Here is a 13637-nt window from a genome sequence, read left to right on the forward strand (position 1 = left end):
ATTGGCCAGGAGGGGGGGGGTTACACGCCCACGCATAAACCAATCCCCAGCAACGAAGTGGACCACCAGTGAAGATTTGTGCCAGCACCACAGAGAACGGGCTTCCCCGAGACACACCATGGGGAGGGCACCCAAACATTAGGCTCTGTCCGCAAGGAAGGAGACTGACAGGTGACTGGCGACCAGCTGTGGGACCAGGAGCGTGAAAGGCTGGAATGAGAGGAGGCAGCACGATGTGCAGGCAGCTGCAACGCAGACTTGCAAGGCAGGGGCAGCTCTGAGGCAGGTGCCCTACACGGGGTGGTCACCACAGAAGACACGACACCCACTGCCTTGCCCAGCAATGTCTTGGCTAATATCTAAACCCTGTGCCTCAGGAATTTGGGCTCTGCTTGTACCGGCTTGAATTGTGTCTCCCCAGAAAGACACGTTCAAGTCCCAAAACCCCCTCCACACCAGCGATCTGAGAAGACCAGGAGGAACTTCACTCTGTGTGGTCCCCAAGGCTCCATTAACCCTGACCCAGGGCAAGGGCCATCTCCAAGAGTAGTAGGGGATGCTCTCCTGCCCCCTCTGGGCCCTCCTCCCCCAGGCTGCCCCCCAGGAGGCACAGCCCAGGCTCCTCTGAGCTGTTGCCTGCTGACCCGGCTGCCAGAATCTGTTGCCATGGCAACCTGCTCATTACCGAGTCCCCCCAGTGGGACATCATTGGAGCAGCTGGTGACATTTGAATACGGACAGTGTGTTAGATATGAGTACGGTATTGATGTGAAAGTTCCCGATTGTGATAACCGTGGTGGGTTATTAAAGAGAATCCTGGTTTTTAGAAAATATACGGTGATGTGTTATGGGTGAAGGGGCATTACACTTCCAGTCTTAAGTGGTTCAGAAAAGTGCATTTAAATATAAGTATATGCATACAGATAATAGATAGATATAGACACAGAACACAACAAAGCAGACAAGACTAAATGCAACCAATTGGTGAGTCTGTGCAGGGTCTATGAGAGTTTCTGGTATTAACCTTGAAAGTTTCTGCAAATTTGAAATTAGAGCAAAATTAAAAGTTGAGGAAAACAATACCCAAAGTGCAGAGCGCTGGACCCCATCAAGAGACTTGGCTGTACAGGCCCAGAGTCTGAATTAACCAGCAGCTGAGGACAAGAAAGCTGTTGTGGGTTGGACTGTGTGGCCCCCAAACATGTTCACGTCCCAACTCCCAGAACCTGTGAATGAGACCTTATTCGAAAACGGAGTTGGGAAATGAACTTGAAACAAGACAAGGTCATACTGAAGTAGAGTGGCCCTAAGTCCAGTGACTGGTGTCCTTATAAGAAGAGGGAATAAGGACACAGACAGAGGAGGAGGCCAAGGAGGATAGAGGCGGAGACGGGAGGAACGTGTATGCAAGCCAAGGACCCCGAAGGCGGCAGGTACGAGTGTGCAAGGGCGGGCATGCGATGGGACACGCGGACCAGGCCGGCACCCACACACCTGCTGTGTGTGCCCCCGAAATCCTGGGTCTATTTACCTATCAGCCTGCCCTTATTATTGTGCGATTAAGTAACTGGAGGCGGCCGACCACGCAGTAAAAAGGTCCTTCCCAGTCAGCTGGAGAGAGTCTGCGTGTGAGGTGAATGGGGGTCTGCTGCTGCCTCTGAAGGTGGGAGGAGGCCTGGCCCTGCACCCCTCCGGCTGGCTCCTCAGAAAAACACAGCATCTTAGAGTCTTGATGGCCATTCCGTGGCTCATTCGCTCCGCAAACATTTGTGGGGCACCTACTGTGAGCCAAGCACTGGTCTAGGCCTCGAAATTCAGCAAGGAGGCAGTCCTGGCCGACCCAGAGTGCTAAAAGAAAATGAAGAGTAGGGGGAAAGGGAGTGGGAGGGGCATTTTGGATGGACGGCCAGGGAGGGCCTTTCCTCTGTGAGAGTCCTGTGGAAATCTGGAGAAAGAGCACACCAGGCAGGCAGAGGGCACAGCACGTGCAAAAGTCCTGGGACTGGACCATACCTGCCTTGTTGGGGGTGCAACCGGGAGGCAGGCCCGTGTTGGCTGGAACAGAATGAGTGGGGGGGGGGGGGCGGGCAGGTAGTGCAGGGGCAGGGGAGGGAGCAGGTCGTGGGAGGGGGGAGGCAGGGCCACCGGACGCCCAGGGAAAGGTGCTTTCTCATTGACTCTGACACTTCAGCTTGTGGGGCTGGTTGCTAATTGCTAACCTGAAGACTCACAGCTGCAAACAGAAGAATTCTATCCCCAAGGCTACACTTTATTGCCCTGGAAGGCGTTAACTAGTTTTGCTTTACCTTGAACTCGGAATTTGTAAAATTTGAGTCTCCTTTGAAGCAGCTTTGCACTCAGATAAATCTATGACGTACGTTAGGTGGTCACTGCATATTTAGATGAGGTTTATGTTGTGAACGTTTTGCAAGTTTGACTTTGCCACTGCCCCACCCCCAGAGCTAAAAGCTAGTTTAGCACTTTATTTTACACATGGGGAAACTGAGGGCAGGGCAGAGGGTTTTGCTCAGGGTCCTCTGGGCAGTTCAGGGAGCCAGGCTGCCATCCACGATGTGAGTGGCCTCCCTGACTTCAAGGAACAAAGAAGGGGCCCTGTGGCTTGGTTGGGGGAGCTAAAGTAAGGATGGGGATCAAAGGGGTAGCCTTATCCAGGGGCTCAGGGATTGGGTCCTCCCTCCGGGGAGGTAAAGGTAAGCGCCAGTCAGGGGCTGGCAGGGAGTGGGGAGGGGTGGGGGAGGGGAAATGAGTGGTCACCATGGCAACATGAGCTCCCAGGGAGGGCGAGGGGCTGGCGTGGCGGGTTCGGGAGGAAGCCCAGCTGGAAAGACTAGATGACACCAACTGCAAATCCAGGCAACCCCAGAACCCCCTCACGCTTGGTGACTCTCTGGAAGGGAATCACAGAACTCACTGAACACGCGGGCAAAGCCTACGCAGGCGAACAGGGCCAAGGGAGAAGCGTGGGGGGGGGGGGGGCGCGGTTCAGCAGGAACAGTCAGGCTGGCCTCCCGCCACATCCCGCCAGACCCAGCAGGTGGCGCCCTGTGGCTGAACTCCACCTCCAGGTCCGCGGATTTGGGGACCCAAGGCCCCACTTTAAACCACAGGCGTGGGCTGTGTCCCGGAGCCCTCCGGGCAAGCTCAAATTCCCCGCCAGGCAGCGGCCCTAGCAGCGCCCGCCTTGGCTGCACACCGGTGGCAGATCAGACCTTCCCCCAGCCGCCAGCAGCATGGGGGAGGACGCAGAGTGCGAGGAGGAGGCTGAACCACAGAGGAGGGACTGACTTGTCCGGATTCACACTCAGGCCAGAGGCCCAGGCAGGGCCTGGAAGGCAGGGGGTGGTGTCTCCCTGAGAAGGAGGCTGTGAGGGTGTGGGAAGGCAGCCTGGCTGAGGCTGAAGGCTTGGGGTCTGCACCCAGCGCGGGCGGAATCGCCTTCCTGACACCTGCCAGCTGGGCCTACTGCCCTGTGCCTCAGTTTCCCCCTGTGTGAGTCAGGTCAGCAGAGTCTAAGGGTTCAGCAGTCCATCCCTGTCACCCACTGCGGGCTTAACGACGGGCCCTGCGCGGTCTGCATGACAACGCAACCCTGGAGGGCGGAACATCTCCAACATACAGGTGGGGCGCGGCCCCAGCAGGCCCTCTGGGGACGCTGGCTTGACAGGGGTCGGCAAACGCAGTCCGCTCCCTCCCCGAGGTTCCTGTTTATTGAAGTCGTTTTTCTCCGTGGTAGCCGCTCTGTCGCTGCGGCGGAGAAGCGGGGGGGGGGGGGGGGGACAGCTTAACTGAATCCCACACCGCAGAGGGGGTGCCGGCAGCTGGAGGGAAGAGCAGGGGCGGGGGAGCGAGGTCCGGCCCCGGCGGCCAAGGGGGAGCCCGACCACAGTGGGTCTGGCGGTAGCCTACAATTATCACCCTAATGTGATTATATTAATTATCATCGCAAAACTGTGCCTGCTTCTGCAGAACGCGCCTGTGCGTCGAGCTCTGCCCACAAAGGCGCCTGGGCCTCATCGCAGCCCAAGCATCGGAGACCCAGACATGCCCCGGGACTCGCTGGAGGCCGCGCCATGGAAAAATCCGGGGCTTGAATTCCAGCGTGGAGCGCTGCCCTTAAACTCCTCCCTGATTAGGGTTCGGATCTCCAGGCCCAGAAAAGTACAGCACACGCAGAGAACAGGTTCACAGACAGTGGGGGCCTGGGCACAGGGTGGGTCTCCAAGGCCAGGATATGGGGCCATGAGGAGCCATGGAAGGTTTGGGAGCAGGGGTAGCAGGTGAAGGCAGAGGGCAGACTGGGGTGGAATGCAGACCCATGGTGGGCCCCATCCCCAGGCCCCTTCCCTCCACCTTTGGAAGGTCCCTGCTGCCCCAGTGCCCTTCCCTGTCTCAGATTCTGCCCCTTCTGCAAAGCCCTCCTTGGTTAGTGCCACCTTCCCCAACGCAGTGGGATGTGCAGCTCCCAGGCCTTCCGGGGCTGCCTGCCTAGGTCAGGGCTGTTTCTACTTCACCAGACTGAAGACTTGGCCTATCAGTGTTCTTTGACTACAAATGGAAAAACAACAAACAAACAAACAAATATTATCAAGCTGGCTTACACAGAGAAGGAACTTTACTGGCCCTCTGAACTGCAATGGTGTGCAGTCATGGACTTCAGGCACAGTCAGATCCAGGTGCCCACAAGGTCACCAGGCATCTGACTCCTCATCTCTGGCCTCTGTTGTCAATAGTACCGGCTCGGGTCAGACAAAGGGGCACCATTTTGTGATTTGCCCACTGCTAGTGGTGGCCCTGGATGTCCACGGCTCTCCTGGGTGTAGGGGCACTCAGTGTAGCAGCCAGGCTGGAGGGACAAAAGACTCATGCCTCCCCCCCACCCTAGGGTTGCACCCGGGGCTGAGCGCTGGGCGCAAACAACAGGCCATTCCTATCAACTTGCTATCACAGGCGGTGCGTGACAGAACCAGGGTTATGATGGGGGATCTGACCTCACCGAGGGGCCGGCCACCCTGAGAAGGAGAAGGCGGCTTGATACCTAAACGCAGAGTGAGAGCACATGGCGAGGGTGTTCCCAGCGAGGAGCCAGCACGGGGACAGGAGGCAGGGGCCTTGTTGAGCTGCTGGTCCCATCTGGGCACGTCCTCTTGAGTGTCGTGAGGCATGGGGCAGCCACAGCACACGCACACTACATGGTAACACGTGCACACGGTGCGTGCACAGAGAAGCACACACACAGCCCGTGCAGGTGCGAGGGCAGCAGGTGCACACGTTCGAACACACGCGCGCTCCTGCACTTGCCCCTGCACTGTGTCCTGTGCACGCAGCAGGCATGTGGCCACACTAACACGCCCACAGAGTGAACATGTGCACAGACGCCCATGCGCACACGCCCAGCACACACCTGCGCACGCACACACACACACACACACACACACACAGCACACAGGCTGCCGGCAACGAGTGGCTAGTGGGGAAGAGGCAAGAAGGCGCCCGGTTGCCCTGGCAACACATCCTGGGACCAACCGTGCCGGACCAGGCCTCATTAGTGCGGCTCGTCTGGCGGGCTGTCAGCAGGTGGAAGGCTGCTCAGGACCCCAGCTCCGCACAAAGGCTCGTGGTGGTTTCGCGGTGGGCCTGACAGTCCGGGCCCCGTGAGGGTGAGAGGGGAGAACGGAGCCAGGCCTGGGTTCAGACCAGGAGACAGGGCCCTGAACTGGGGCACAGGGCACTCACAGTCTGCTCAAGAATCCCAGAGGAAACCAGCTCTGGTGTTGGGGCGGGGGGGCGTGTCCTAGTGGACCCCAGCTCTGAGCCAGCGGTCGGCGGGGGGGGGGGGGGATCCAATCCAGCCCCCTTGGCCACGCACATGGGTTCAAGGCCAGCTCCTTCCCGGGCTCCCTGCGCCCTCGTGTCTCTGCTGAGAAGTGGGTGCCAGGGGAAGAGCCCAGCAGACAACTGCAGGCACCCAGGGCGCAGGAGCGGCACACAGTAGGGCCACACCCGGATCCTCGCCTCTGGTCTGCGACACGCAGCTTCCCGGCCGGGATGTGGTGGCCTTGTTCCCAGCATACCCCGGGAGCTCAGCTAACGCCCCCTTCAGGCAGAAAGACTGAACACTCAGATGTGTTTGCTGTCCCCACAGCCCACCACCGGGTCTGGTGGGGCCGCTCAGTCCCACCACTTCTACAAGGACACTGGCTGTGCCGGGTGGGGGTGGGCAGGCCCCACACAGGCTTTGTGGAGGAAGGGGTGGCAGGGAAGCACCCCCAGGGCTCAGCCGTGCCCCCTCGACTGCAGGCAGTGACTCTGTCCCAGAACTGGCGTTGAGGAGGAAGCACACCCTTGTTGAGCAGGTCACTGGAAATGCAGCTGACCTGCTTCCATTCTCTGGACCGGTCCCCTCGCCCCCACATCAGACGGAGCAAGTCTGGAGTAAACGGAGCCCACGTCAGCCCAGCTCCCACACTCCCCGAGACTGACCTGCTCTCCTCCTCGTGATGCCCCACCTCCGACCCCCGGCGTTCTGTGACAGGAGCTCCCACACGTCCCCCGGGTCACGGATGCCACCTCCCATCACGCCTTGACGGGACAAGGGTTCTCCACATCTCATGCCAACTCAGCTCCTTGGTGAGAGCCAAGCTGGGGTGAAGGGCGGTCGCCCCTTCACTGCCGGCTTCCCTGTTCCCCAGCTACCCTGCAGGAGCACAGACGTGGGGGTCAAGCTGTGGCTTTCCAATTATTCATCAGTCGCCGGTCGGGCACCTCTTGGGAGCCCAGCATGGTTTTGGACCTGAAGACACCACTCACCGAGATGAACCTGTCCCGACCCTGGAGTCGGAGACAGACAGGACCCCATGCAGCATGTGAGCCGAGGTCGGATGTAGGACATACTGAGAAAAGCCCCCCTTCCCAGCCAAGAGGACCGGGAAGGCCTCCTGGAGGAGGCACCATCTCAGCTGAAGCCTGAAAGTGGAGAAGTTGGGGGCTGGGAGGCATTCGAGGCTGAGGGCACAGCATCGATGTGAATGGCCTACAGCCCGGGCTGTTCCTGCCACCCTGGCCCGGGGCATCTCCAAGTGGCATGACAAGGGTGGGGGTGGCCTCCTGGCTGAAATGCTGGCTTTCTATTCCTGTCTGACCTCAAGGCCTAGGGCTTGAGAGTGAGGGCTGCGTCAGCGGGGGCATTCCTGCCTTGGCAGTTCATGGCATCTGAGGGGGGGGTCCTTATCGGTGATGACACCTCAGTCCAGTTTGCTCCATAGCCTGGAAGTGGCAGGCCCGGGCATCCTTCTGGTGGCCACAGTGGGTTCCCGTCCTGGCTCTCATTAGCTGGGCTGCCACAGGCAGCTTACTGAAGGTCCCCAGCCTGGCCTGTGAGGTGGGATGTCACGTGTGCAGATGGGGGACGAAAACAGGACCCTGCTCACTGACCTGCTGTGACTGCGAGAGGGCCTGGGGATCCCCAGGGCCATTGCTCTGCGGCATTCCCGCCTCCCCCACAAGCAGGAGACAGTCCCAGAGGATCCAAAGGGCTGAGAAAACTCCACCGACCCTCCCTGGAACTCAAGGCAAAATTCCTCTCGTTACTAAACAAGCAGATCTCCACCCCCGCACTCCCGAAACACCTTTATTGCACTAAAAACAGCATTTATAAACAAACACACTTGGGGGAGGGCGTCTTGAAGATTTACCCACAGTCGACACGGAACACAAAGATATCGAATAGTGCAGGGGTGTATAAAACACCCCGCCCCCACAGACGGAAAGCAGGGATGAGAGGTCGGGGTCAGAGGGAAGGGAGATAGTGGAAGCCCCAAGCATCTGACTCAATGCAGGGTCCTCTGTCTGCCTGTTCCAGCCCACAAGCCTGGTGCTGGGTGGTCCCCAGGTTCCAGAGTAAAGGGGAGCCCCTCTGACACTAGCAGCAGGGAGCATGAAGGAGCAGGCCTAGGACAGAGGTAGGGGCAAGGGGGCACAGCAAGGGACCTCAGCTCCAAGGGCCCCAAATTCTCCCCAAAGTGCAAAGGGGACCAAGTGCTTTCCCAGGCTATGGGGGAAGGGTCCTCCGCCCCTTCCCCAGTGGGATTTGGGAACCTACTTAGGAGAGACAGTGTTTGGATGGGGAGGGGTGCCCCCATCCTGGTCTGCCCTGGTCCAAGGGTGCCCACCAGGTGGGCTAGGAGAGGCCCCTGCTTCAAACCATACTGTTTCTGTCCTGTTAGGCCAGAAACTGTCTGCAAACATCATTCAAGGACCCACGTACTGACACAACACTTAAATCCATGCAGCGGCCTAGCGGCATGAAGGGGCACAAGCAGGGTACTCCTGGCCTGCCAGCTTCATCCCTCCGTCCCACCCACGCTAACCACAATCATTTACCACGTGGAGTAAAATCCAGCCATCAGTCCCCGGTGTCCAGCTGCCAAGGGTGCTGCGCAGGAGGCCGGCAGGGTGGCAGCTCCCAGCCCCAGAGGGGCAGGGAGGAGGGGGTCGGGGGGCAGGGAGGCTGCTCTCGGGGTCTGTTCTGAGCAGCCCCTCCTGGGGAAGCAGGCTCCGGATGTCCCAGCAGGGTCTCAGGTGAGGTGAGCCGGGCCAGGGAAGGCGCTGGAGGAAGACAGCACACAGGAGAGCTGTCTGCTTTCCACCACCCCTGCTGGGGCTTCCTCTGCGTCCGGGCCCCCTTCTCTGCCTGTCTTTTGCCAGGTCGTGGCTCTCAGACCGCACGTGGCACCCTGCTCCCCGGCGGGCTCTGGCTCTGGGGCCCTGTGGGTGCTGTTGGCAGATCCCAGGCCTGCTACTGCTCTCTGGCGGGGGAGGGGGTGTCTCATGGGCCGGGCCGGGAGAACTCCCATACGACCAAGGGAAAGAGGGGCCTCAGCCTCAGGACTGGTCACCTCTAGGCCTGTGATCCACACCAGCTGCCTCCAGGAACAGGTTCCGGCCCCCCACACCCCACCCTGAGAACCCCTTTCCAGAACTCTTGAAGGGGTAAGGCCGCGCAGAACTTGGGGCACGGGGGGGTCGGGAGGGGGGACGCTCAGCCCTGCCAAGTGTCCCTTTCTCTTTGCTGGCAGCCCCCTCTCTTCCTCTTCCAAAAAAAAAAATGAATCCGTGAAAAATAGTATCCTGGCCACCCCCGGCATCGACTGCAGCCCCAGTCTGAGCTTGAACACGCCACACCGCAGCCCCCGCCCCCCACCGGCCTGGCCACGCGGCCTCCCGCCCATGGGGACCCAGGTGGGGTGGGGTGGGGTGGGGTGGGGTGGGGTGGGGTGGGGTGGGGTCTTCCCCCCCCTCCCCCCCGCACCCTACCCTCCGCAGGGAGGCAGGGAGGGGCCTTTACAGGAAAGGCAGCAGGGAGGCCAGGGGCAGCTCCTTCTCCCCGAGCAGCGTGTCCCGCTTGAGGCTGCCACCCTTGTTGACCACCTTGATCCGGAGGGCCAGCTTCCGGACACTGGCCGGCCCCAGGCCGTCGAAAAAGAAGTCCTCGTTGAAGACGGGGTGGCGGCTGTTCTTGATGATGGTGCTGCGCTGCTTCTGCAGCTTGCCGGGGACCAGGCACAGGCCCACACAGCAGTTGATGCTCCGGGCGTCACACAGGCGGTCATAGAGGCCCTCGGCAGCCAGCAGGCGCACCCGCAGGCGGGCCTGGGCCGCCTCATACTCTGCCAGCAGCCTGACGCTGCCCCGAGGGCCCATCCGGACGGCGTGCTCCGCCCGGGGCGCCTGGCCAGTCTCAGGGCCCGGCTCCGGGGTGGCCCTGCGGGTCAAACGGCGCCGAGCCCCCGGGCTCGCGTCTGGTGCACTGTCCTCAGCAGACAGAGAGCCGTGGCGGCCCGCCGAGTGCTTGAGCTGGCTCACTTTGGCCTGGCTGTCCTGGGCAAAGCCTTTCAGCAGTGACACAGAGCGAGAGAGCAGAGGGGACCCGAATGGGGAGGACTCGGCCGAGGACCCAGTATCACTCTCCCCACCGCTGAAGTAGCGACTGGGGCTCATGAGGGCCCCACCAGCCTCCCTGGGCATCCCATCTCCCCCATTGGCCTTGGGGGCCCCCCGACGGCGCCCGGCACCTGGGGACCCCACCTGAGCCAGGGCTCCATGCTCGCTGTGGAACAGGGACTCCTTGCGCCGCGTGTGGGGGCTCTCCGCCAGTGTGGCAAAGCCATAGGACGTCTGGGCTTTGGGCACAGAGGGCAGGGACATGGCGCCCTGGGCCTGGGGGTCTGCGTTGGTGGCAGCCTCCTCCGCTGGCCAGTCCTCCGCACTCTCAATCTGGATCACGTGCCGGGTGGCTGCCTTCAGCAGGCTCTTGCTCTCAGCCGGCAGCTTGGCAGACAGCCGGGGACTCCGGGGGGCTCGGCGGGGTGTCCCCGAGGCCAGGCTCTGATCGGAGGTGGCGGGGCCCAGCTCTGCCTGCGCCTCGGGATCTGTGGGGCCAGCGGGCAGCTTGGGGGGTATGAAGAAGTCAGGGATCTTGTCGGGTGTGAGCACATTGCTGTACAGGGGTCCCTTGGATCCCCTGTCCCCTGCCTCACTCCCAGGGCTGGCGTTTTCTCCGGACCCCCGGAGACGCGCCAGGAACCACACGTTGGTTTTCTTCATGGGGGCGGGCAGAGGGGAGGCCAGGAAGAGCTCTGCAGAGTCTGAGAGGACAAGCGGGGTCAGGAGCTGCATCCCAGGCCCTGGGAGAAGGGAACAGGGGCTCCCGACGCCTGTGTAGGGGAGCCACAGGGGCAGGTCCCGGCCAAGGGGGGTTGCGCAGGATCACTCAGAGCGCATCACCTCTCCCCCGTCCTCCCTCCCCAGGGAGATCGAGCTTAACTTCCCAGAACCAAGGCGAAGCGAGGGAGGTGGGGGCGACGTTCCCAGGGGACAGCGACCCCTCTCCCGCCCCCACCCCGTCTTGAGGATCTCAAAGCGCTTGCTAAAGGGTCTGTGCTCAGTCCAAAGGGAAGGCACCCCTGGTATGCGCGGATCCCCAGGATGTCCCCGCTCCGCCCCCCCGTCCCCCCTCCCACCCCCCGCCAAGCTCCCACCCACCTGTGGCTTTGCCCAGGACTGAGGGTCCAGGCACCAGGGTCTGGGCAGGGAGAGGAGGTCAGTCGGAGGACTGAAGGCGCAGCGAGCTGACCCCTCCCGCGTGTCTCCCCGCCCCCCCCCCCCGCCAGACTCAGCTTGGGGTGGGGGCGGGGGTCCTAGCAGACCCCCGCGGACCGTGGCGGGGTCCCCACACTCACCTGCCCCGGGGTGGTGACCCGAGGCTGGAGGCTGTCCCGCGGGCACGCCGGAGTCGCAGCGCGAAGGGGTCGGGGCCCGCGGGGGGACGCGGTCGCAGCTCCAGCTCGGGCGGCGGCGGCAGCGCAGCAGGGACTCATTCACCGGCGGCGGCGGCGGGAAACCGCCCAGCCCGGCCGCCGCGCCGCCGTATTCCTCCTAGTACAGCCGCACGCGCAGCCCCCGCCCCGCCCCCAGGCCCTAGGGGCCCCCGCCCCGCCCCCAGACCCAGGCCCCAGGGGCCTGGTGGGGGTCGATGGGAGGCAAGCAGGTGGTTGCGCCTCGTCGAAGGCCAGTCGTAGCTCTTGTGCCTGCGGATCCGCGCTGTAGGGCCCCCGGAGGCCCCAAGCCCCTGCCTCAGCTCACCTGGGCGGGACACAGACCCGCACCAGCCGTGGGCCGGGGCTCCAGAGACAGGCCCTTCCCGTCTCACGCGTTGAGTACAGTAGTGGCAACAATTGGGGCGCCTGGGGGGGCGCAGTCGGTTGAGCCTGCGACTTCCGCTCGGGTCATGATCTCACGGTTGGTGGGTTCCAGCCCCGCGTCGGGCTCTGGGCTGACCGCTGGGAACCTGGAGGCTGCTTCGGATTCTGTGTCTCCCTCTCGCTCTCTGCCCCTCCCCCACTCGTGCTCGCGCTCTCTCTCTCTCTCTCAAAAATGAATAAACATTAAAAAAAAAAAAGTGCCGCTGAAGGTGTCCCCGCCGGCCCCCAAGGATTCACCAGAACCCGGTGGGTCTGTGCAGGGGAAGTGAGGGTTTCCTTCTGGAAATAAGGACATGGCCGCTGAGACGCGCTCCTCCTTGCAGCCGTGCAAGAAGCGGCCTTCATTTCGAGAACAAATGTTTATTGAGCAGCTGGTGGACGCCGGGCGGGCAGCAGTCTGGGTGCTGGGGACGCGACTGTGATGCATGGGCACAATGTCCAGCTTTCCGATGCGTCCCAGTGCGAGGGATGCCAGAAGACAGACACCGATGAAGTGTTACGGGTTCGGTAGTTCCTGTGACACACGCATAACAGGAAACCGTGACCCAGGGGAAGAGGGGACAGCACCGACATGCTGTTCACAGACGGAGAGACAGAGGAGGGGTGAGACCAGGACAGGGCCCCAGGCCTGGCAGCTCCTGAGCACACAAGGTCTGCTGGATCCCAGCCCCTCCCGACTTGTGATCTGCTCCCCTCAACCTCTGCTTCCTCATTCCTGGCCCTCCCTCCCAGCCTCGATGCCCCCTTCTGAAACCTAAGGCCTACCCGTCTTGGGTGAGGAGACAGCACGATAATGTATGGCCAGGACTGATCCAAAGCCTGGGCTTTATTAAATTACGATTGTCCCAGAGCCTCCTGTGTTCCAAGAGTGTCCCCAAGCCCCACCGTGGCCCCAGCTTCGGCTGGGGCTGGTCTGGAGTGACCACTGGTTCAACAGCAGAAGGGGGTGCAGGGGGGCAGGTGGGAGCCGGACAGAACTCCTGCCCCTCCAATGCCTCCACCTGACCTTGGAGTGAGGTGGGCTTTGGAGTTCCATTGTCCAGATGAGAAAAGCAAGGCTCAGCAGGGCCCATGACTCCCCCCCCCCCCCAAAGGTCTGTCTCAGCTTTGCTCTCTCTCAGCAAATATTAAGGCCCCTCTTTGTGCTGTGGGCAACACTGGCACGACCACAGAGTCTGACAGGGGAGGCAGATGCCAATGAATGCGTCATTTCACCACTGCCTCCAGGAAGCCTGCCCTGCCTGCCAGCCTGGGCTGGGCCAGCATCACGGCCCGGCAGAGCCCACTGAACCGCAGCTTGAGCTACCATGAAGAATGCCCTGGAGCGCATACTTGTTTGACATCCGTTGCCCCTGCCAGCCTGGAACTGCAGGGAGGAAGGGGTGTGGCAGCCTTGTCCCTGCCTTGTCGCCAAGACACTGGGGTCTTTAATAACTACCCGGCAGACAAATGGATGAACTAGCACCACAGTAAGAGGGATGACTCCTGGAAGTGCCCTCTTTCTGGAAGCAGGCAGGAGGGAGGACCTCAGAGGCCATGGGCCGCCCTTCTCCGTTGCACAGACAGGGACAGTGGTGCCCACTAAGGTGGAGTGACCATCTCAGGTCTTCTGCCGACAAGCCACGCTGCGTGCTGGGGGCTTCACTCCGCCCTCACCCCTACCCAGCTGGGGCAGGTCTACTCCCAGTCGGGTTGAGGGAGGAGGCAATGAGTTTATTCTGTGCCGGTTCCTGTGCTAAGCAACTGGGGATGCTCATCTGGGGTTCGAATCCTGAGGCCAACACTTCCTGAAGTGTCCAGACCTCTCTGCCTCTATCTCCTCGGCTGTCCACCAGCATAACAGCTGTCCCTGCACCA

General features: G+C 61.6%; 1 protein-coding gene across 1 annotated transcript; it reads right to left on the reverse strand.

The window, feature by feature from the left end:
- Nucleotides 1-9360: 9360 nt before the first annotated feature.
- On the reverse strand, nucleotides 9361-10652 carry C2CD4C (C2 calcium dependent domain containing 4C). Its single transcript, XM_030293922.1, has one exon. The coding sequence runs from the start codon at nucleotides 10621-10623 to the stop codon at nucleotides 9361-9363; it is 1263 nt and encodes a 420-aa protein (XP_030149782.1). The 5' UTR covers nucleotides 10624-10652.
- Between the last annotated feature and the right edge of the window lie 2985 nt (nucleotides 10653-13637).

The sequence above is a fragment of the Lynx canadensis genome, chromosome A2 (assembly GCF_007474595.2).
Source record: "Lynx canadensis isolate LIC74 chromosome A2, mLynCan4.pri.v2, whole genome shotgun sequence".
NCBI lineage: Eukaryota > Metazoa > Chordata > Mammalia > Carnivora > Felidae > Lynx > Lynx canadensis.